This window comes from Danio aesculapii, chromosome 3, assembly GCF_903798145.1.
Source record: "Danio aesculapii chromosome 3, fDanAes4.1, whole genome shotgun sequence".
Lineage (NCBI taxonomy): Eukaryota > Metazoa > Chordata > Actinopteri > Cypriniformes > Danionidae > Danio > Danio aesculapii.
This window is the reverse complement of record NC_079437.1, coordinates 29,306,544-29,331,437: the sequence shown is the minus strand read 5'-3', so window position 1 is coordinate 29,331,437 and position 24,894 is coordinate 29,306,544. Positions and strand designations below refer to the sequence as shown.

The 24,894-nt window shown below is 35.6% G+C and overlaps 1 protein-coding gene across 1 annotated transcript; it reads left to right on the top strand.

Moving 5' to 3' along the window:
• Positions 1-28: 28 nt before the first annotated feature.
• tbc1d17 (TBC1 domain family, member 17) lies at positions 29-18,477 on the top strand. The gene is made up of 17 exons (XM_056453587.1): positions 29-112; positions 1,490-1,585; positions 2,251-2,328; positions 2,746-2,863; positions 2,944-3,130; positions 4,320-4,431; positions 4,722-4,892; positions 4,972-5,097; positions 8,594-8,697; positions 10,186-10,280; positions 10,361-10,477; positions 10,574-10,674; positions 12,744-12,843; positions 12,945-13,042; positions 14,470-14,586; positions 14,682-14,768; positions 17,795-18,477. The coding sequence occupies exons 1-17, from the start codon at positions 86-88 to the stop codon at positions 17,978-17,980; spliced, it is 1,920 nt and encodes a 639-aa protein (XP_056309562.1). The 5' UTR covers positions 29-85; the 3' UTR covers positions 17,981-18,477.
• Positions 18,478-24,894: the final 6,417 nt, after the last annotated feature.

The window sequence follows — 24,894 nt, the reverse complement described above, 5'->3', positions numbered from 1 at the left end:
TGATGCCTAGGTGGGCGGTGTCGTCCAGTGAAAAAAAACGGAAGTGAGATTGTTTTGGTGAAACTACGTGAACGCAGGCGGAGGAATGGAGGCGAAGCCAGAAAGTCACAAGGTAAGCGGTGATAGTGTTTGTCAGTAAACATAATTTAGTTCGACGGTGTTACATTTGACACGACGCCACCTAAAACTTCATAGGCGGTTTTTACCTTTTTTCACGTATTTACATAACGTCATGTCCACGGAGCAGATATGCCTTTCCACAACTGGAGCTAGTTAGCGATAGCCCAGGCTGATGACTGACATGTCTGATGATTTAGTCACTGTCGTATCTTTAAAATTGACTGACACTTTAAATACCATCACCGTCGCCCATTGGGCAACACCTTCAGGTCACTGAATGACGAGGCTGGTCAAACCAGTTAACTTGGAGAGCTTTGCTTATCTGAACCTGAAGCATAAAACTAGCAGCTGGATCCACAGTCTCTTTTCTTCTCTGTTGCTTGTCTAATTGCTGAGATACTCAATTTAACTGCTAGAATCCACTGGTGTATATAATGAAGTGTTTACAGTATTGTAAAGACAGTTTTATGTTACTGTTGTGTAATGAGAAAAACATGATTTGGATCATATTAAATGGTCATATGTGTGGTCATTCCCCAGAATTTTCCTTTAACAAATACAAATAAAGAAATATCTTTTAAAATTATTCATAGATTTTATCCAATTAAACAATTATTACAGAAATTCAAAAATGACATTGACGTCTCTTGCTCGTTCTGTGAGACATCTTCTGAGTCTGTTGTTCACTTGTTTTGAGAATGTTCCTTTGTTAAATCTTTCTGGTCTGTGAAATCTCAAATTGTCCAGAAGGTTTGTGGTGATTTTTCTTCAAGCTATAGACATATTATTTTTGGGGTTTTAGATGAAATAAAAACGATTCATTCATTCAACTTTCTGTATAAACCTCATCTTACTTATTGGAAAGTTTTTTTATACATAAATGTATAATTTACTCAAATGTATAAATGTATAAAATATACTCAATGTAAGCCAAATTATGTACTTGAAAACCATTACAGCATCTCATAACAAGAAAGCAGTTCAAACTTATAAAACATGCTTTATTAAGTATTCTGCATTGATTTGTATTATTATTGCATGTGCCCGCTCTTTATTTTTATTATCTTTCACGTTGTCTATCTTTTGCTTTTCTATTATTATATTTCTTTAAAATTGTCACAATTCTCTTGTTTCAAAGAAGTAATAATTGTATTGTTTGTACTAAACTTCTATCTGTTTGTATTTCTATCTTTAGTAATTGCCTGTTGTTGTTGCAATAAAAAGAGACAAAAACATTAAACTTCATTATATCTGTTTTTGCTATATGCTCATCACTATATTTAGACATCTCAATTCAAATGATCAATCTATAGCTTTTGTTGACATCCATTCCCACTGTAAATGTGTAATGCATTATGTCATTCGTCAGCTGATCTTTGAGAAGGAGGGAGTTTACCTTCACACCAATGCTAAAAGAAGCAATCAGGACACAACCATCCCTGGGTTCATCAGGATAGTTGAGCGGGTATGATTATTTTAAAACACCTGTTGTTTTGTTTTATTGATGTTGATATACAGTTGAAGTCATAATTATTAGCCCCTCTTTGATTTGTTTTTGCTTTTTAAATGTTTCCCAAATGATGTTTAACGGAGCAAGGAAATTTTCACAGTATGTGTGATAATATTTTTTCTTCTGGAGAAAGTCTTATTTGTTTTATTTCGGCTAGAATAAAAGCAGTTTTTAATTTTTTAAAAAACATTTAAGGTCAAAATTATTTGCCCCTTTAAGCTATATATTTTTCTGATAGTCTACAGAACAAGCCATCATTATACAATAACTTGCCTAATTACTCTAACCTGCCTAGCTTACTTAATTAACCTAGTTAACCTTTAAATGTCACTTAAAGCTGGATTAAAGTGTTATAAAAAATATCTAGTCAAATATTATTTACTGTCATCATGGCAAAGATAAAATAAATCAGTGATTAGAAATGAGTTATTAAAACTATTATGATTAGAAATGTGTTGAAAAAATCTGCTCTCCGTTAAACAGAAATTGATAGAAAAAATAAACAGGGGGGCTAATAATTCAGGGGGGCTAATAATTCTGACTTCAACTGTATATCAGCATGTTTTCAGCAACATCTGATAACTAAATGTACAAAACCTGAGTTTATGACTTTTAAACAGGATGGAGAACCAGCACTAGAATGGAGTCCTATTGAGGATGATGGGAGAAATGCTCCTGCTGTCTTCTACACCAAGAAGGTTGGTAAACGAGAAGAGGAGGGCATTCAGTATACTTTTGCTTAAGTTTAAAGGTCACTTGTCACATGCTCCATTAACTATTATCCTATTAGTGTTTGTGTGTTACTGTTTGTGTGTGTGATTGCACTTTGTTAGCATGTTTTAGCACTGTGTTAACCAGCTTGATTAGTATGTTAGCACAGTAGATTGAGAACAAAGATAAATAGATACTATTTAAAAGTACTTCTATACATTTCACAACAAAAAATTAAAATAATTACAAATATTTGAAACTGTAATATGTGTTTTCACAGTTTTGGTGTTATGCAATATTTGCTGTGTTTTAATAAATGCTGAGATGTCTGTCAAGAATATTTGTAATGGTTTTCTACATGACCTGTATCTCTCAATCTTTCTTAAAATGTTGTCTCTTGAAAGGATGGAGAAGGAGGAGAGGAGGAGACCAAGTTTGACCCTGGTTATGAACCTGACTGGGCTGTCATCAGTACAGTCAAGCAGGACAGACGGCAAGAGCGGCCGCCGGTCAGAGAAACCGGTACTGTGTTAAACCAACACTTGTAAGAGTGATATATCTCATGCATTTACATACATGCTCATAAACGTTGATGTTTGCAGGTCACTGGAGCTCGTTCTCTCTGCCGCTGTCAGAGCTGTACTCTCTCCGGAGGGCTCGCTTTTCTCTGGGCAGGAACTTCTTGGTTCTGACCACCAGAGGGGGTGATCCTCTCCCTCCCCTGCACTTCCATCGTGGAGGCACCAGAGAGCTGCTCAAAGCCATGCAGCGCTACATCAGACTAGCTCCGTAAGTGCCATATACATTAATTTATAAATATTTACTAGTTAATATTGTAAAAATATTATAAAAAATATATATATATTTTGTTGCTAAGTCTCTTTAAAAAAATAAAGGAATTTTTATAGGACGATTTGAGCTGTGCAGCTATAATTATGCAGTTTTTGAAAAAATAATCATGAGTTTTACTGGATTACTATTATTGAATTAAATGTTTTATAATTAAATAGGTAAATATGCAGTATATTGATATGATGCTATTGTGATTTTAAATAGTAACATTATATAAATTTATAACGTTCACAAGATCACTTGATGTAAATAAAGGGATGAAATATTTTTGCGTATTTAGGGTGGTCAGTGAAAAATAACAATCATTTTGAAAGAAGGTCTGGGAATGGAGCAGAACTATTTGGAAAGGGCTTCATTGTAAAAAAGTTACAAATAAAATATAATTAGAAGATGTTTTACTCAAGAATATTATTTCAGTTTTACTACCTTTTTTATTATGAAATAATTATTGATAATTGGTTGTTATTTATTTAAAAAAAGTTAACAAAATATGTTGCATTAGTACTGTGAAACAAATGTATCTTAAATTTAAAACATTAAACGTAAACATTTACGTTTTAAAGTGAAGTGCATCACTTTGTTTAACGTACAATTAAAGTCAAAATTATAAGCCCCCTTTTTTTGAATATTTCCCAAATGATGTTCAACAGAGCAAGGAATTTTCCACAGTATTTCTTATAATATTTTTTCTTCTGGAGAAAGTCTTATTTGTTCTATTTTGGCAAGAATAAAAGCAGTTTTCGATTTTTTTTTTTTTTTTTTTATTATTTTTCTCAGGTCAATATTATTAGCCCCCTTAAGCACTTTTTTGATTGGCAACACAACAAACCACTATTATACACTGACAAAATTACCCAAACTTGCCTAATTAACCTAGTTAAGCCTTTAAATTGCCCTTTAAGCTGAATAAAAAATCTAGTACAATATTATTTTCTGTCACCATGGCAAAGATAAAATAAATCAGGTATTAGAAATGAATTATTAAAACTATTATGTTTAGAAATGTGCTGAGAAAAATCTTCTCTCTAAACAGAAAATGGGGAAAAATATAAAAGGACAAAAATTTTACAGAAGTGCTAATGTTTCTGACTTTTTAATGTATATATGTACACACTTTGCTCTTCAGCTCCCCTATGGATGGCAGGCTCTTCTTGGCATACCCTCATGATTCTGGAGCCCTGTCGCAGTCCTTTGATGAGCTTCATCTCTTTGATGACACCAGTGCAGACCTTGTGTCTGTAAGTCATGTTTGGTTGGTTGTGTTTTGAGCACAGTCAAATCCATAAACACATTCTCTAAATCAGGCGTGAGCAACCCTGTTCCTGGAGATTGACCTTCCTGCAGATTTCAGTTGCAACCCATATCAAACACACCTGCTTGTAATTATTAAGTGCTCTTCAGGTCTTAATTAATTGGTTCAGGTGTGTTTGATCAGGGTTGAAGCTGAACTTTGCAGGAAGGTCGATCCCCAGCAACAGGGTTGAGCACCGCTGCTCTAAATAAACCATCTGACTGTTTATTTCTCCAGAGGTTCATTCAGGACCCTTACGCCACCACGTTTGGGGGCTTCTCAAAGGTGACAAACTTCTTCCGGGGAGCACTGAGAAATCCAGAGTCACCCCTTAATAACCGCTCACCCCAGGACCCCCATTTCCCACATTCGGCTGATGAGGAGCCCGGCTTTGAGCTCATTACCTGCGTGAGTCAAAAGACCATACTGTCCGCTTGTCTGTCTATGAATGCTGTGCAAAATATGAAAGAATTGTTTATTCCACCAGGGTGCGGAGCTCGGCCCTAGACCAGAGGTGAAACGAGGAAAGCCTTTGGATAATTGGGAGCAGTTTTTGGATCCAGAGGGCCGTGTCACAGATCCACAGAAAGTCAAGGAGCTGGTGTTTAGAGGGGTGCGTACATGCGTCTGCAATCTTTTATAATCCTGCCTACATACATGTGCTGTTAAAAGGTGTCATGACATTAGAATTGTATTATTTACATATTTTTGCTGAAAATTAATAACCTCCACATGAGGTTATTAATTAGCAAATAATTATAAATATTACGAGCGTAAACATTAGGTGAGCAGGTTACATTGTAGCTGTGTATCCTAACAACACGCTATGCATTCAAACTTACATTATTAGCATTTAACACTGAATAAAGCACATGAGGTTTACCTGAGGTGATCACAGTTTATCCTGTTCTGTTTAGCTGAAAGAAATAGAAGCCGTTTCTAATATATCAATTCAAGGTGTTGGTTTTTTTCGCGTGCCGTTGCTTTCATTTAGACCATGGCTTAAATCAGCCTTTAGGTTCAATCGTCATACTCACTCCTGGCAACCTGCACTTGCGTTTGTTTTGATCCTGGAATGTAATGCCTAGTTCAACCACTGGGTGTCAAACTTGCAAAGTGCACCTTTAAGCAATTAAGAGTTGATATTGAATCAAAAGTAATTCGCAGAATACTTGAAAATTAAAAGATTTAATAACAATATTTTGCTATGGTTGCAACTGAATAAGTTACAAACTAACTGTGTCATATCATATTTAATGTACCCAGCTTAAATGTAAAATAAAGTTACTTGAGAGAGAGAGGGGAAGGGAGAGGGTCAAAGAACATATAGTAGGGCCCAAAGAGAGAGCCAGATAGCAGTAAAGCCCGAGAAGAAAGGCTCTGACCAGAAAAGACCAGAGCAGGAAAAGAGATGTCTCTCAAATACTGAGACATTCAAACTGACCAATCAGTAACCACACCATAAAAAAACCCCAAATCCACACACATCTTTTTAGCCAGTCCCTGATCTTTATCAGCACTTTTGCCTTTGGAATCTGAATGGGCCTTTTAGGGCGTACTCGCACTATGCTATCCGAACCGTGCTCAGGCCCGTTTCCCGGGTCGTTTAAGAAGTGGGAGTGCTCTGAATTGGGCTCAGGCATGGTTCACTTGGCCGTCCGAAACTGATGACGAGACGTGACTTTAAGGGACTGTTTCATATGGAATTATTAATTATTCTTGCTGTTCAATGAGCGCAAACTGTCGTAGATTATTAAAGACGCAAACTCCTCACTGCACGACAGCTGCCCCTTCAGCAAACCCCCTAATTCCTGCAACACGAGGACTGTTTATGAGCGCCAAAAGTGGCGGATCTGTTTGGCGAAATAATATTTGACTGCGTCCCAAGCGTATCCTAAACAACTAAAACGATATAACTAAAGAAATCTCCACTGTGCTGAGCGAAAGTGCTTACTGAACAGCACACCATCGATGATATAAGCGGGCCCAGACCCGAATGTAATGTGAGTGCGGGCTGTCGGGGAGACGGGAGGGGGGCAAGTGTGCTTTGGCCCAGTTCAAGGCAACTGTACATAGTGTGAGAACACCCTTAGATGAAAAGACATGGTTTGCAATAAAAACACATGCATGGTAATTTTCATCTTTTCAAGGTGAAAATAGCTGTAGTCACTGTGTAAAGTCTTGCACCATGCAAATAGCAGTTTGTTACTGCATCGAACAAAGTGGAGCACATTATCAACTAGCAAACGGTCAAAGTTTAAAATAGCTCAATATTCTGCTCTATGGATATTCTGCTCATGTATACACAAACTTATTGATTCAAGAATCGTACATGATCACCGGAAGAGTAAATCTGCTCAAATTAAACATGACATTTCTATGTAGCACTACTCTATTTTATTGGCTTGTCTGGATTTTTTAAATCTGTATAATCGAAGTTTAATTTAAAAAGTTTTACAAAATTAATTAATATTGTTTAATAAAATAATAAATATTTAATGCAATGCATTTTTGTTCATCCATCATTTTGTTTTGTAGTGAAAAGACCTGATTTTAGGGGCGGGTCCTTTTCAAGGGCACCTAGGTTAGCCCTTTTTTCAGATTTAATATAAGTCTTTTGCGTCTCCAGAAAGTGTGTGTAAAGTTTCAGCTCAAAACACCCATCAGATGTTTTATTATACCTTTTATTAAATTCCTATTTATACATTTTTTCACTGGGTGGCGGTTTTGGTGTACTGCTTCTTTAAGGCTAGTTCTCCCTGCCCACCGTTTCTACGTGCCGTTCTGCGTGCCTTAATCTCCTCCCTCGGCAGCGTCAGACAACAGACAGACTTAAAGGAAGCAGATCTTATGTAGCGTTTGTGAGAAATACTAGAGTAAGTATTTTACCAATTAGTATTTATTGTGCAGTTGCATGGCAGGGTCACACAAAGTTCACCCGCGCACACACACCGCAGCAGACAGACACACACACAGTTAGAGCACCCGTTTAGCTTTGCACTCTTTTTGCACGCAAATGTGACAGGATACAGGTTAATCTCCACTGCCTTATGGATATCTGTAATGTAAATGTACAAAATAAACCTGATTTAACGTCCACAAACCGGGATTGAAGCATCTTCCTTTATAAATGTTCTGACACGCGGCTGTGCTGATGAAGTAAAGCTAAGCTAAATCGCTGTAATTCATTACACACATTCACTGTTTTACATTTTAAACATGTAAAACTCACTCTTGATCACATTTGATGATGATTGATGATCCTAGTGAACTGAACACACCTTTTATTCCCGGTTGCTTTGCGCTCCTCCTCTCTTGCTGATATGATTATACACATAACTACCGGGACATGTTAATACGTGCAGCTGTCAATCAATTCGGTGGGCGGGGGGACCGCACTCCTACGTAAAGTTGCGGTCGATCTGAAAACCGCTCCAATTGGTCCACCGTTTTTTATGTTGCTAAATTGAAAAAAAAGGACTGGGTGTGTTTATATCACCCCAATATGACGGTCTATACACCATACATGCACATATGTCTATCCAAACAGCTTGAAAAGTAGATTTTTCACCATAGGTGCCCTTTAAAGCTTGTCAGTAAATGGCCAATGTTTTAATTGGCTAATATAATTTCATAGGAAATGGCATAAATGCCCTATTGGTATTGCACAGCACTGTATTTCAGTAAGCGTTGCAGTAAAACTGTTATACAAAAGCATTGTGATATTATTAACTTGCATATTTGTTGCAGCTGACCAATTTAGTTGTCAATAAAATTACACTGTGCCTCATTTACAAAACTGCCTGGCCGTCAAATGGTTGGAATTAACCATGTAAACCTTTTTAAGCATGTAAAAATGAAAATAAAAACATCCACTTTTCCTCTTGAAGTCTGTATAGTGACACAATTGAGCTGTTTAGAGCAAATGTGCCAATGTAAAAGTACCTTGATTTAAGTTAAGTGCTTGATTATGTTAATGCTTTGTTTATAACGTGCATATTGAAGGATGTTTGAATGGAATAAAGAGCTCTTATTTGTCAAAAGATCAAGGCAGCTTTGATTTCACTTGTCATGGCCTTTTTAATAAATGAGTTTCCGGCTCTGTCCAGGGTATTGTTCCATCTCTGCGGAAGGAAGTATGGAAGTTCTTACTAGGGTTTTACCCATGGAACAGCACAACTAAAGAGAGAGAGGACATCCTTATGGTGAAAACGTAAGCTTAGCATGTTTTTTTTCTGTTATAGGATCACAAGCTATAAAGATGACAAAATGTACAATACATGGTGCATTAGTTTCTTTAGTCCAGAGTGAGCTATTTGCACCAATTGTGGTTTCCTGTGTCATTAATGTTCTCATTATCTATTTAAATCTAAGCTTAGCACAGGATATGGACACTGCTGTTTAACTTCTGTTTTTGTTGTTGTTTTTTTGCTCACCGATGCTGTATTTAATCAATTGGAGTAAAGTAAAAACTATTATTATAAAAACTGCTTTTATTACAGTTTATAATAAACAATTGTTTTCTATTTTAATGTCACTTAAAAAAGTATTTTTGCTAAAGCTGGATTTTCAGCATCTTTAGTCAAGTTTTTAGTCTCTCGTGATCCTTCAGAAATCATTGTCAATGCTATTAATAATTTTCAATTTTATTTTTTAAAATGTTTTTTTTGTTTGTTTGTTTTAGAATGACAGCATTTTTTCAACAGCATTGTACAGAAATTATACATTAATTTTAACGTTTTAATGACTCTACCATTATCAACTATTAATTAATAATCTTAACATGGTTATTTGATCACTTTTATTGTATTATTATATATATAATATAATAATATTATTATAATATATTATGGTACATTATATTATATTATTCTAGTTTGTTGTAAAATCGGTATAAATGTAACGTAGGCCAGGATAAAGAGAAATAAAATTGAACAAAAAGAGGATTTTTTTTCTCAGTGTACAGTTGAAGTCAACATTATTAGCCCCCAGTTTATTTTTTCCCCCTATTTCTGTTCAACATTTTTCTGTTTAAAGATTTTTTTCAACACATTTCTAAACATAATAGTTTTATTAACTCATTTCTAATAACTGATTTATTTTATCTTTGTCCTGATGACAGTAAATAATATTTGACTAGATATTTTTCAAGACACTTCTATACAGCTTAAAGTGACATTTAAAGGCTTAACTAGATTAATTAGGTTAACTAGGCAGGTTATGGTAATTAGGAAAGTTATTTTATAATGTTGGTTTGTTCTGTAGACTATCAGGAAAAAAATAGCTTAAAGGGGCTAATAATTTTGACGCTAAAATGGCTTTTAAAAATTAAAAACTGCTTTTATTCTAGCTGAAATAAAACAAATAAGACTTTCACCAGAAGAATTCTCAGTGTATAATCGCATGGCATATTATATTTTTAAATTAGAATATTTATAAATGAGTTTATTCTGTCCGAAACACTACACTGTGGTGTGAGCAAGAAATGACAACTAATTTGTAAATCATAATTATTTGAATGTTAATTAGCACAAAATTCCTGATTTTTAATCTACTGTATGCTAAATATAAGCAAAAATAATAATCGACTTGGCTGATAATACAGCATCTACCTGCTTTTCTCACACTCCTGAGCACCACTGAAGATATTCTTTATACCGTTTTATTATATCATGTTTACATTAGTTGTTTTCCACTACAGGGATGAGTATTTCAGGATGAAGGTTCAGTGGAAATCAGTTAGTGAAGAGCAGGAGATGAGAAACTCTCTCTTCAGAGGATACCGGAGTCTCATTGGTATGTTTAGCGATGTGAATGGTTTTCTAATAACTCGAGTTGTGATCTGTCTTCTTAACCGCTGCTCTCTGATTGGACAGAACGGGATGTGAATCGAACGGACAGACAAAACTCCTTCTTCTCTGGGAACAAGAACCCAGGACTAACGCTGCTCCACGATGTGCTGATGACGTACTGCATGTACAACTTTGATCTAGGTAGGATTTAGCAAGTCATTTGTTGTTTTAATTCCACCTGCTCACCACTAGAGGATGCTGCAATCTCTCTTTATGACTCTTTAACTTGTGTTTCAGGTTATGTTCAAGGGATGAGTGATCTCCTGTCTCCTCTGCTCTTTGTTACCCAGAATGAGGTGGAGTCCTTCTGGTGCTTGACAGGTTTTATGGATCTCGTGGTCAGCATACACTCTCGTTTTCTGATTAGGGATAGGTATCGATTCAGATATCACAAATGGGATTATGACTCACAAGCTCTTGATTCTGTTCAATCCTTGATTTGATTCTTGTTTTGGTTCAGTTATTATACATTTAATACAAATGCTATTGATATTTTGAACACTGTACTTCTGCAGCATGGGTTCTATAAAACAGAACACACTTTTATTTCAGATGTATGGATTAAGTAGTCAAAGAAAATGGCACAACTTTAATATATAGGGCTGTGCAATATGATGATATTTATATCGTATGGACAAAAGTCTAAAAAGTCTGTTGTTTCATATTATGCTCTTTCATTTATTTTGTAGTGTGGCAAAATACATTTTTGTAAGGTAATGCTTAAATATTTTATATGAGTGCAATATTACAGGGGATTCAGGCAGAATCATCGTGAGGAATTAGCAATCTTGAAAGTATAATGTTTTTATTTTCCATATATAAGTTTTAATTTTTTATATTGGAGCTGTAATCATTCATTTTGAAAAGTGTTTTAGATTTTATTAATATTTATTTAATAGTTCTATGTTTTAATCCAACTTTTGCCCCGAAGTTCTAAATCTGAGATGCCCAAAGTAGGGCCAGCGGGCCAAAGTTGGCCCATTGCAACCTTAGATTTGGCCCATAGAGATCGTAATTTCTAATTTGATGGAACCTTTTTTTGTGTGTTTTATTGTTTTTTTGTTTATTTTATTTAGAGCAAACTGACATTAAATGATTCAATTAAATGTTGTAAATTTAATCAGATTTTTAAAAATGTAAATACTGTCACTCAACGGATAGAGGCTGAAGACATCGGCGAGCAAATCAATTTAAAAACTAGTGTAATTCTGTTATGAATTAGATTTTGTTTTTACTGTAATAAGTTCATTATTAAATGTAAAAAAAATACTGTAGTAGTATATAAAGCAATGTTTTCTAGTCATTTTTTAAACATTAAGAAATAAATTAATAAAAGGAAATTACCAATAGCAACTATATTTACCTTCGGCCCACTAGCCTCAATCTAGTTTGGTTTTTGGCCGTTCATAAGAAAAGGTTTGGGCACCCAAGGAGTATATTTACAAAATGTGATATGAAATTTTTATCATATTGCTCAACCCTACCATTACACGCAAACACACTGTATCTTTTATGTTACAAAAACAGCATTTTCAGAAAAGCTTCTGTCGTTTTGAGTTGGTCATTTTTTAATAATTCCTGATAAAACAGCTGTTATCAGGGAAACCACTATTTCTGACAAACCATGATTGCTGATTTATACTCGCCACTTTTAAAAAATATTTTGGCAAGCCCTATCTAGCTCAGATTAGTCAGCTATATATGCAAACACGCATACACACACAAAATGTATCTTTTATAAAAAAGAAAGAAAACTGCATTTTCAGAAAAGTTTCTATGTCGTTTTGACTAAAGGCTCAGATTGGTCAAACAACCCAGTGTGTTCTGATTTGCTCAACGCCTGCAGTATATGCTCTCGTTTCTGATTGATCACAATTTGTGATGTCGTATACAGTGCTCAGCATAATTGAGTACACCCCATTTTGAAAATGAATATTTGTATCCATTTCTCAGTGAACATGGGTGATATATATTGGTGCATTCGAACAAAACAGATTTATTAAACATATATATTTGTTAAAATAATATTTTAGTCACAGAACATCTTTAGAAATGGAAAGATAAAACATTTAAATTCATGCAAAATATTGCAAAAAATTGCATAAATATTATATTTTAAAGCATCCTATAGAAAAGATTCATTTAAATGAGAGATTTGTGGGTGGTGTACTCTTAAATGCTGAGCACTGTACCAGTCCACAACAACCATTTGCTGTAGACCTTAAAAAAGCAGATTCTCTGATAGAAAATAATTTCCTTTCTATTAAACTTTGAGTGTCAAATATTTGCAGATGGTTTTTTAATGCTCAAACAGCATCATGGCACAGGAACTAAATCAACAAAATAAATCAAATCCTAATCAAAGACTATTCAGATGATAAAAAAAATCAAATCTTTCTGTCTTTAGCACCAGAACTTTGAGGAGTCCCAGGAGGCCATGAAACAGCAGCTCCTTCAGCTCAGCCTCCTACTGAGAGCACTCGACCCAGAGCTGTGTGACTACCTGGGTAAACACACACACACACACATACATTCACTATGTTTGATCTTTTCAGGCTCATGCAGCGTGACATGGGTGGTTTCATGTTTTTGTGTTTTCTTCTCTCAGACTCTCAAGACAGCGGTTCACTTTGTTTCTGTTTCCGGTGGTTACTGATTTGGTTTAAGAGAGAGTTCTCTTTTGAAGACATCTTGAGTTTGTGGGAGGTAAGATAAGAAAAAAGATGTTTGTTATCTATGAATTATGCATCAACTAACATGAATATTCTGTGACAAGGTTTAAGTTGCACAACAAATTGTTTCATCATCACCATCATCACAAAGAATACAGCACATTATGAATGTTAAATTAGGTTAGAATTTCGGGGTCTCTTCTGATCTAAGATGATGTCACTATTCTGTTGTTTATAGGAACCAAATAAATAATTTAGATTTCATTAAATTATGTTTTCATAGCATTAATAGTTCATTTGAATTTGAACTGAACTATGTAAACTACAGCTTGTGAAAAATAATTAGTAAATACTGTTTAAAAAGTATTCAAATATTTCATATTGAAGTGTATATTAATATTGTAAAAATAGTTTTTTAATTTTTTAGATTATTATTATTATTATTATTATTATTATTATTATTATTATTATTATTATTATTATTATTATTATTTTGGGCGCCTTGACTTAAACATTTTTTTTCAGTTAGTTGCCATGGGAGTATTTCTTATTTCAATTCTCCTAATCAAATATTTGCCAAAGTCTCCGTGAACCGGAAGCTGCGACCGTTATTTTTATTTTTTTGTATTGTGATGCAGTTCCTAGAGAAATGAAATCTTAGTGGCCATGGCTTGTTTTTTCTACTGCGAGCTGATTGGCTGTAGTAAAGTAGGCATTTCATTCGGACAGATCGAGGAAAGTGTGTGGAGAGAGTTATTACGAGCTAACAGACACCTCCTTCTCAATGTTTGTGTTTGTTGTTAAAACCGACAGTTGGGGCAGCATGATTAAATGGGTTAGCTATGCCCATTTGCTGAGATAAACTGTACGTAATCTGACAATTTAACTAAAAAAACAGGAAGTGCATTTTCAGATTTCAATTTTAGACTAGAAGTGCAAACAATTTTTTTTTCGTAATGATAATTACAAATGAATTGTTCCCCACAAAGCTAGCAATGTGAGCTAACAAAATCTTATGGTTAGTTTTGATTTCTTGGCGACTTTAAGGCTAGTCATTTCACTCGATGACCGTCTTTGGCCATCTGCATCTCTCGGGCAGTATGCTCGGGAATTCTGTTTGAATGAGGAAACATTGACTTCTACAAAATTGCTTGCCAAGCTTATGGTTAAATTTAATTTTAGGATACAACAATAAAATTAAAGAATGCCTGTCACTTAGTTCATTTCTAAACGTCTGAGCCCCTTCCGAGCCCCTTCTGAGAGAATCATTAGTCCATAGCAATCGCTGAATGGCTCTTGTACTAGAAGTAGAGGCTTCATTCCCCATATTGACGTTACATTTTTCCCTATTCAAAACTGTACGAGTGACACGTCTTCTGTTTTCTATGGTCTTCGTATTTACAGTTTGTTTTCCTCGGTTAACATTAGCTGTTAGTTGACACTGCTTCAAATGTTTTGCAGGTCTTGTGGACTCGTCTGCCTTGTGAAAACTTTCAATTACTCATGGCCTGCTCCATTCTCGAGTCACAAAAAGAGGAGCTGATTGGTTCAAACCATGATTTCAACTCAATACTAAAGGTGTGTGTGGAAGTGTTTTAGCCTAATGAGTCAAACAGAGCATTGAAAAGCATGTGTATAGTGAATGATTTGATTGATTCTCTGTGTATTTACAGCACATTAATGAGCTGACCATGAAGCTGGATCTGCAGTCAGTACTGTGTGGAGCAGAAGCTATTTATTTGCAACTGACACACTGCAAGGTGAGATGGGACAGATAAGAATGAAAAATAACTGTGGGCATGCATTTTACCTAAGAGGGCTTACACTTAAAGGGATAGTTCACCCAAAAATATAAATGTACTCTCCCTTAAGTGGTTGCAAACCTTTATGACTTTCTTTATTTTTTGTTGTTGAACACAAGAATATGTTTTGAAGAATGTTTGAAGAATTGTTTCGAACATTTTTCATTTATCTAAAATATCTATTTAAGTTGAAATAATTTACCCAAGTCTAACTGTTAATCCAGACTATTCATAAACTGACGTTTCACACTGTTTATTTATATTTAAACTTTGCAGCGCCTGCAGCACAAACATGGCTCTAGTCACATGGTACTGTGATGTCATAATTTTCAAAAAGCCGTGTTTTGCCTGTCGACATTAATGTGTTATGGTCAAGGTTTTATCTTCTGAATTGTAAATCTATATTGAGTGGTAGAGATCTCCCCAACAAACACATTTACGTTGTAGAGATGTCGGTACAATGTTGCATTTTTTCAAAGGCATTGCCGCCACTTACATGCTCGCTACATTGTCACAATGTAGAAATGTAAGACGTGAGAAGGCTGTAGCAATGTTGTCGTGTGACATTCAGCTAACGTGAGACGACGTTCTTACTACATGTATTAATGCTTTTTTTTTCCTGGCAGTTTATCAAAACTGCCTGGAATACAGGATAAGCAGTAATCATTTTCCAGTATTGCTTAATATTAAATGTTTTTTAATATAATTATAATTTAATTAATATAAAAAAAGTCCTTTTTCTTTTTTAATTTAACAACTGCATGTGTAAGCTTTGAAATGTAAAAATGCCAAACAAATGAACATAATCGAACGTTTTTATTATATATTTCACATTTAATACATACAGTAGGCCTACACATCTAATTATAAGACAAACATTATACAATAAAGTTTAGATTATATTAAATAATTAACTATAAATAATTAAACTCAAAGGGTAGGCTAAATTAAAATGTCAATTGAGAAGGTAAACAAACAAGAGAAGTAAACAAGAAAGCATTAAAATATAAATAAATCAATATTAAAATGCAGAAGCTCTGGGCTGGAAAATACAGCAGACACCCAGCCGAATACCAGGTGTAGTTGTTGGTATGGTGAAAGCACTCAGAGAAAGAAATCCACAGCAGCTACAAGTCAACTTGGACAGTGAAAAAAGACAGGACAGATCAGAGCTTGACACAGCAGGACTACACAAATGACCACTGATGTCTTATTTAGCAAGAAGAAATAAAGCAATACTCGCATCTCCTCTGTCATTGTTGAATGAGACGCCGAACAGTCTGTTGACATTTAAGCTGATTCATTGATGACGAGTAAATGCTGTACAGCGGTCGTCCATGCAGCCTAACCACAACCTAAAGCACCGGCCGTTTAAATGGCAACATTGACACCATTGTAACAACCTTCAACATACTGTAGATCCTCAAACTTTTTATGAGGTTGGTACAAAGTTGTCGGAAGTTCGCTACGTTGAGGCATCGTTGTGTGTGTGTTTGGGTCCTGCCCGCTCCCGCAATGTTTTATTTTGTACCCGACTGCTCCCACGTATATTCAGCCTTTATTCACCCGCTGCCCACCTCGCCCCGTTTTCCACCTGCCCCGACCGTTCCCGCTAAATTTAGATCTGGTTTCCAAAATCTCAAAATTAAATTGAGTACTACCAAAAGAGATAACAGATAAAACTGTAGGTTGTCCAAGGATTGCAGGCTAAATATCTGTGTTGTTTGCCCCTTTGTGATGAGACACGAGTGCTGCCTTAAACCTGAGGTTCCAGTCTTGTGACTGCTAAAGGGTAAAACCTTAAGGTATTATCACATTGCACAAAGGGTATTTTCTTTCTATAAGACTCCCATACATCGGACCTGCCTGATGTGGGTTTCAAGCTGAACGTCCTTCAAGGACAGCATATTGTCACTTTGCTCTGGTAAAGCCGCTCTGAGGACTGTTATGCAGACGATGCACGCACAGACCGTGTGAAAAAACACACGTGCAGAAAGCACTGGTCATGCGTTTATCATGTATGACAGTCGTGAGCACTGGCTGTACCGGTGCTCAATAAGAATGAGGAAATCACAGATACGCTGTTCTGAAATAACAACGAGACTCAGGAGCGCTATATTGTTAGACCACCCGCTCCTGTTCAAATTACACCACAGTCACCGACCACTACTGCGTTTTATTCAGAAATTTATTCCCACGCTGCAAGATACCCGGTCGGCTCCCATGCAGACCTCTATTGGCAGGCGTCACTTGTGATGTAGAATAGGACTGCGATTACTACACTGTAAAAATGCTGGGTTCCACACAACCAATTTGTGTGAACATGGAGTAATTACTTCAACTTTTAAATAAATAAATAAATCATTTTTAAAGAGATTAAGTGGATTAAGCACTCAAGCATTGTGTTGTTTCAGCTTGCTTTAAGTAGTTTCAACCAACTGTGAACATCATTATCTGACTGTATGATGAGGCATCGGTATCTAATTATTTTTCATGAGTTTTCATATTCTATGAGAAGAGCTGCTTCTGAATTATTCGGGCAAACTGTGATAGCGCACACATGATGAACCAGCTCTGAACCGATGTGCTGATGTTTTATTTTATCTGGCGATTACCAACACTTCATTATAATGTTATTTTAATAATAGTTGGGGTTAGGGATTTAGGGAGGTCAGGCCGATATCAAAGGTTACACTAATAGTACAATCTACTGCGCGGTACATTTCGTCATCAAGATGCGCTACCTACTTTTTGAATGGGACACAATCTGACAAGGTAGGACGAATCAACAGAACATCGGCAATGACACTGGCTCTAATATAGCACCTGATTCCGGCTGCTGGAAAAGAGGTAATTGATTCCAATAGTAAACCTTAAGTTTTAAGAGTGCATATTAAATGTAGCATAATACATATCATGAGTAGTGAGAAAGGTTGAGTCCAGGCTGAACATTCCCTAATTCTCTGTATCTGCTCTGTGTGCAGGAACTACCTCCCAAAGTGCAGGAAGTTCTTGGTTTACGCGTCCCATCAGGCTCATCTGAACAGAGTCCAGACTCAGAGGCCTGTGAAATGGACACTCTACTCTCTCATTCACAGGCCAGAGGAGCGACGTCCTGCCAGCCATTCAATGGGCACACACCACAGCGCCCACCTCCCACATACCCATAATCCCCAAAGAAAACCTGATGCAATTGAATGAGGAAAAAAAAATCATGATTAATGTGATGAATGTAATCCAGAGGTTGAAATCTAGACAGTTTTTTACTGTACTTTGCAAAGAAGGGCTGAGGATTTTGGACTATGGGCATTGCAAACCATTGCTTATAGTGTGAGCATTATTGTTCTAGTTATATAGCTCATATTTTATCTGTTAATATTTTATGCATTTCTGAGTGCTGGATATCTAATCGTTTGATTCACTACTTGCAGTACCCAATGCTATGGTATTCTTTATGTAATATAGGATGATGTGTTAAGTTCCGTTGAATTTTCTGCCTTTTTTCACTCTCTGTATTGTTACACTCTGTGTCTGCTTCAAGTTATGCTATGCACTACCATTTTGCATGCGATGTAGCAGGAGCTACTTCATATTACTTCTATTGTTAGTTTTTAACATTAAGCTCTTTCATATGGTGAAAGCATCTAAAATAAAATATTTAAATGTAGTACCTGCTCTTTTGAATTGACATTTATTTTTTATTTATGATTTTTTAAACATTTTACATTTTACAACATAACAAACAACCCTAATAAATAAATAAATAAAATAAAACCCAATTGAACAACTAAATGAGGGACATATGTCTACATTTATGCAACAATCTCAAGTTTTTGTTTTTTGTTAAGTGTCCTTTTAGTGCTTACGTTAACCCCATTATATTGGTTCAAAATGATTAAGATTAGGTGCATTTAATCTTGACATAGGCAAACTAGATAAAATAAGCTTGTCCTGTTGGGATTTTACGTTATAAAACATTACTATTTTTCTTTATTAAATGTAGATATTAATTTTAATGATGATCATTTTTATAAATCACATGCAAATATGCATATTTATTTTATTAAGCCCATATATAAACTTTTTCAAATGTGCAACCCCTATTAGTGTTATTATTATTGTTATTATTAATATTATTATTATTATCTACATAATGCCTTTTGACTGGTGGTCAAAAGCTAATTTGTGACCCTTTGATTCTGTAACCCCATAGATTTGGCATTACATCAACAATTTTATTCACATAAATATCATGTACATATTAATTTCTTTAGATTACGTATTATTAAATAATTTTAAACAAGAAAATTAATAATAATTCTGATAAAAATCTGAAATGCACAAAATAAATTCTAATTCTCTTTATCCATAAACACTGATGGAAAGCTTGATTTATTACTTTATAAGACTGTTATGATTTTCTTAATACCATTTTTAAACTATTGGTTACATTTAATAATATTGTGTCCTTGTTACATTATAATTTATGACTAATATTATTTATCAGCACTCCTCTATTTACAGTGAGGGAAATAAGTATTGAATACGTTGCATTTTTTCCTGGGAATGAGCTGTTGACATTGAATTGAACCAAATTTTTGTAAAAACCCAAACAATACACACACACAAAAAAGTAAACGTAAAAAAAAACTGTGTGTTCTGTATAATAACAATGGAATGACACAAGGAGAAAGTACTGAACTACTGAAATGTATTTAATACTTTATAAAAAAAGTATTTTTGGTGATGGCAGTTTAAAGACGACTGCCATATGGAGAATGAAGTCACATGCATTGTTTGGGTGTGAGTTTTTTTCACTGATATTAAAAGAGTGTAAACATCTTGATGGCTCTGTGGGTCTCGTCTATCAAATCTGATCTTCCGATTTCATATTTCCTATTGGATTCAAGTCAGGTGATTGGCTGGGCCATTCTACAGCTTGATTTTCTTTCTCTGGAAGCATTTGAGAGTTTCCTTGGCCATGTTTTAGATCATTGTCTTGCTGAAATGTCCACTCTGGTTTCATCTTCATCATCCTGATAATGTAGGTGTTAGACTGAAGCAGCTGATATTAAACTACAATGATGAAGGGCAGAGGGTTGCTAAAGAACTACTGAGATGTTTCAGCTGCTGTCTGGGCTTTCACTGCCTTTCTACAACTCCCTTTCTTCGTGTTTTCAATACTTTTTCCTGTGTCATTTCATTTTATTGCACATAAATTAATTTGTAAACTAATTAGATTTGCTTTCTTTGCATATATGGATTAATTTGCTTGTCACCAACATCTGGTGAAAATTTCAAGACAACAGCACCTTTAGAAATAAGTTTTCTGAGAAAAATGGTGAAGTGTTCAATACTTATTTGCCCAGCTGTGTTAATGAAATATATTTTACGTTTATTAAAATGTATTATTATTATTATTACTGTTATTCCTCTCAAGTCTTTTTTCCACCCTCCAGTCATCTCTCAGACAAATAAAAAATGTTTTAAATAAAACACAGTATTTTAAACGTAATAATTGATTATTTTACTTTTATTTCCAAACCAATGATTAGCAAAAAATGTTCCATTAATGAACCCGAAAATCCTTTAATTCAACCTTCAACATATGTTTGGTCAAACCGTGTAATTTATGTCTGGCACAGAGCTAAATGGCTCACCACCAAACACAAACACACATTCACACACTCCATCAGCAGGTGTCTGACTGGGGTTAAAAGATCAGGCTAAACGGGGTCACTGTTGCCCACTGTCCTGCCAAATGAGCTGGAAAATGAGGGGTGGAGAAACACGCCTCCTTCTCACCGTCCCGTTCACTGCTCTTTCTGCTGCTCGTCCTCCTCTTTTCTCTGTCTTTCTCTTTCCCACTGTGTTTCTTTGAATACAGCTGCAGCGTATGAATTTAACATGGCACTTAAACAGCCCCGCGATCTGCCACCCTGCTTTGTCTCAAACACAAACACACACTTTTAGGCTGAAACTCATCTTGTCTGTTTTTTTTACGGCTGGCATGACCTCCCTTTACTGAGGGACAGAAGAAGAATAGAGGAGCGTCTCATTCAAACTCAATCTGCTGCGAGTTAAGCTCTAGTTTTCAAGAGCTCAGACTCTTTAAGAAGCTCAGAGTGAAGTCAGTCTTTGTGCGTTTGAGAACTTCATCAGTTTTTAGTGGGTTATTGTTGTGAGATCGTGGAAGTTCAGCCAATATACTGCAAATCTTTGGCCTGAGAATGAGTTTGTCAGACTCCTCATGTTTCCACGCCGTTCTGTCTTTTTAATTGAATTTATTATTACACAAATGATGGAGAGATGAATGTATCCCTGCTGAAAGCCATAACATCTGCTACATATACGATGAAAAATGACAAACTATCCAATTTTAACCATTAAAACCAGTACATTTGAATGGTTTATAGTCTGTTTTGTGTCATATTCAATTGAGATTTCTTGGTTTTAACAAGCCACAGATAAAGCAAAAAATAAAAAGTAGAGGAAACTTAATTTCAATAAACCAATATAATTTCCTTTACAATCATTAAAGTCATCCCAAATTCTTAATGAGAGCAGATTTGCAGTATATAAAGGAGTGAACACTTCGGTTTGGATTTATTTGACGTTGTGATTAGCAATAATGATAGGTTGGGATTTTTTTTACTTATTGATAGGCTAGCAAAAGTGATAGGCCTGTTTGACTGAGCAATAGTCAAGTGATAAATGGGCTCTGTTCACCAACAGACTCTGGACTCAAGTAATATAACATTTGTGGATGTGGCCATCACATTTAAAACTCTGAAGCTTGCATACAGAACAGTCACAGGCTAATCTACAACTTCTTCAGAAGTGCTCGGTCAGAGAGTAAGCACCATCTCATGTTACCATCACAAAGAGCCTCTAAATCACTTTCCAGAACCTTTTCATTTACTGTTCCTTGCTGGTGCAATGATCTAATATGATCTTAACCACTTAACCAGTGTTCAAAGTTTGTCTTAAGCAAATCATTTCTGTGAGCACTTAAAAAAGCCCTAACTACTCCAGCCTGTTTTATTTTATTTATTTTTTGATTTTTTGGTTTTAGTATAACTTAATGTGAATGCTGTCTCTTTAAGATGAATCTTCACTTGATCCCTTCCTCGTTGTAGGTGGATAAAAGTGTCTGCTAAATCAATGGTTCCCAATTACTGTCCTCAGGACCCCCCCCCCCCCCAATGCACATTTTGTATGTCTTCCTTACTTAACACTCCTGATTCAGATCATCAGCTTGTTTACAGATAGATCTATGAACTGATCTTTGTGTGTCAAATGAAAGAGACATACAAAATGAGCAGGACCAAATTGATAACCAAATTGGGAACCACTCTACAATTACTTAAGGTAAAACTAAAGGACTATTTTTTCTGGGGGACTTGAATGAGTCAATCTTTTCAATGCTGAAATGGTTGTTTATATATATATATATATATATATATATATATATATATATATATATATATATATATATATATGAAGAGTTCAGATGCAAAAACCTATAAGTGCCATCTGAAATGAACAATTTTCTCAGCCTCCTTTGTTTATGTCGAGATATTTCACTTTAAAGACCAGGAAAATGACTTATTCTTTGCCATAAAAGTGATATTACTGAACTTACACACAGGAGCTTAATAAAAACGCTAAAATGCTCATTTTAGAGGAAATTTTCAGACGGCATTTAGAGGTTTTTGCATCTGAACTCTTCATATACGTACATACATACTAAACCCCTGTGTTCTATGGAGTTTAGCTCCAAACCACAATTAGAAGCAAGTTGAACAATTTGTAGCTGAACTCTGCAGGACACTGGCCCTCCAGGACAGAGTCTGGGCACCCCTGTTTTACACACTAATGAAAAATGGTTCTTATCACCGCATAAACCCTCTTTAGAATCTTTATTTGTACAAGATAAGATATTTAGTTATTATATTTAGTTATTACTTACCATAAGAATTTGTTTATTCTATTGGCTACAGAACAAACTATGGTGTCAAATGATTTGCCCCAATTAACCTAACTTGACTAGTAAAGGATCATGAAAACCCCTCTTTCAGTTCAAGTCTACCTCAGAATTTTTTCAAAAAATGCTTCATGATGGGCGTGGAGTGCTGTGAGCAGAGGGAGGAGTGGGCGTGGCCGGCGGAGCAGGCGAGAAAGAAGGAAGTGAATAACTTCAGTTAGCTCACAAAATGAGACACAAACCATGAGGAGAGCCATGATTTTATAGTTTACAAAGTTAAAATGAAAAGAAATAAACAGTAAGTAATTTAATATCCTGCTACATTTGTTATTCTTAATTTTAAATACACATAACCATAATTTGTTCTATCATTATAAAGATAATCATGCTTATATAAACACTATAAACTTCTCTCCTCCTTAATCCCACGATCTGAATGCAGACACAGCAGGTCTCTTGCTCTATGTATTTTAACAATTACTGGCGGTAATCTGAAGGATTTTAAACATAGGCAAACACAGCAGCATGGATATAGGTGATGTGTCTGAATGGGATTGAACTCAACTGATAAAAAACAAAGTCCGCCATTCCCCAATTCTTGTACAGCTCTCCTGACAAAAATGCTTGCTGCAAACACCTTTGCTGTATCGGTCCGGACAGCATCGCAGTGAAAAACATGCAACAAACCCCGTGGATCATGAAAACAAACACACACGACCCTTCATAAACAGCTAAATATTGCATGCCATGCAGGAACACTGTATCACAGCTTGGCAGGTCTGCCTTGCCTTCAGAAAGCACTTGCTGTCATGAAAAAGAAGAAAAAGAAGCAGGGTCTTCTCATAGGATAAGAAAACTCCGCTATGAGAAACCAACACATCATCACCTGACAGGCAGATCGGAGCTACATCACCGATTTTGATCCCACCCCAAAAATTATTTTAAACCCGGAGAATGAAATTAGCTGACAAAAGCTCAAGTTTTCCCCACAATTAAAGCTGACTGGTGCTAATGTTGTCTTAACTGATGCTCAACACACACACAAATCTGTGAAAATCTCAAAAAAAGTACTGGAGGGCTTCTTAACCTTTAACCTAATAATCCTAGACAGGCTATTAAATTAAAATTGAACTTATATTAGCTGAATACTACTAATATCTTTATGGCAAAGACAAAATAAATGAGTTGTTAAATCTGTTATGTTGAAAATATGTTGGAATGAAATGTAAATAAAAGATAAGAAATATTTATATATTTATTTTTGGTACATCATCTTTTGGGAGAAATCTGTGTCATATTCAATAAAAGAAATAAATGTAAAAATCATTAAAAAAATCTACTTTAAGTCAGAATTTGCCAGGGGTATGAATAATTTTAGGTTTGACTATGAAATGCAATATGATTTCACAAAATTGCTAAATTCCACAGGAGGGCTAATAATTTTGGCTTGTTAAAAGGAACTTTGTATGACCCTATTTTTTTATAAAACTTCAACTTGTACACCTGTAGACATGCTGACAAACCCAGTCGTGTGTTCTCCACTTAATCTTGCCCTGTTGTGACAGTAAGGGCCATCCAGGAGTCGAGTGTGAGCGTGTGAAGTGTGTGTGTGTGAAGTGTGTGTGTGTGAGTGAGTGGGAGCAGAAGGCCAGGCACTGGTGTCTGACAGTGATTTGTAAAGAGAGACAATACGCCTCATTGACCTGCCGGCTCCACTGTCTGTTGCACATACCTCACCCAGCCCTCCCATGAGTCCCAGCGCTCTTTAAACAGGACACCAGATTGCCATGGGCACAGGGAGGGGCTCGGTGCTGGACGGCCAGAATGGGACACTAGTTGCTTTGACAATGAGATTCCACAGAAGACACAGGAGGGGGTCGATTAGGTGGCACGTGAGTAAGTGTGACTTCAGAGCCACTTAAACAAAAGGGGCGCACTCTCCACGTCTGCACATCGGCCACAGTCTCTGTCCTGCACTGCTATATCATGTTTCAAAACTGCTTCTCCATCTGCTCTCAACCTCATGTCATTTCAGACCCGGAAAATCAGGTGTTCAGGTGGTCAGGTTCATCCTCATTACATATTCTAGACAAGACA

What these genes read in the sequence shown, in the direction of transcription:
- tbc1d17 (XM_056453587.1), top strand. Translation starts at nt 86, where the DNA reads ATGGAGGCGAAGCCAGAAAGTCACAAG. An exon ending in AGGAGCTGGTGTTTAGAGGG is followed by an intron (nt 5,098 to 8,593) that starts GTGCGTACATGC and finishes GGCTCTGTCCAG; the next exon opens with GGTATTGTTCCATCTCTGCG. An exon ending in ATTTCAACTCAATACTAAAG is followed by an intron (nt 14,587 to 14,681) that starts GTGTGTGTGGAA and finishes GTGTATTTACAG; the next exon opens with CACATTAATGAGCTGACCAT.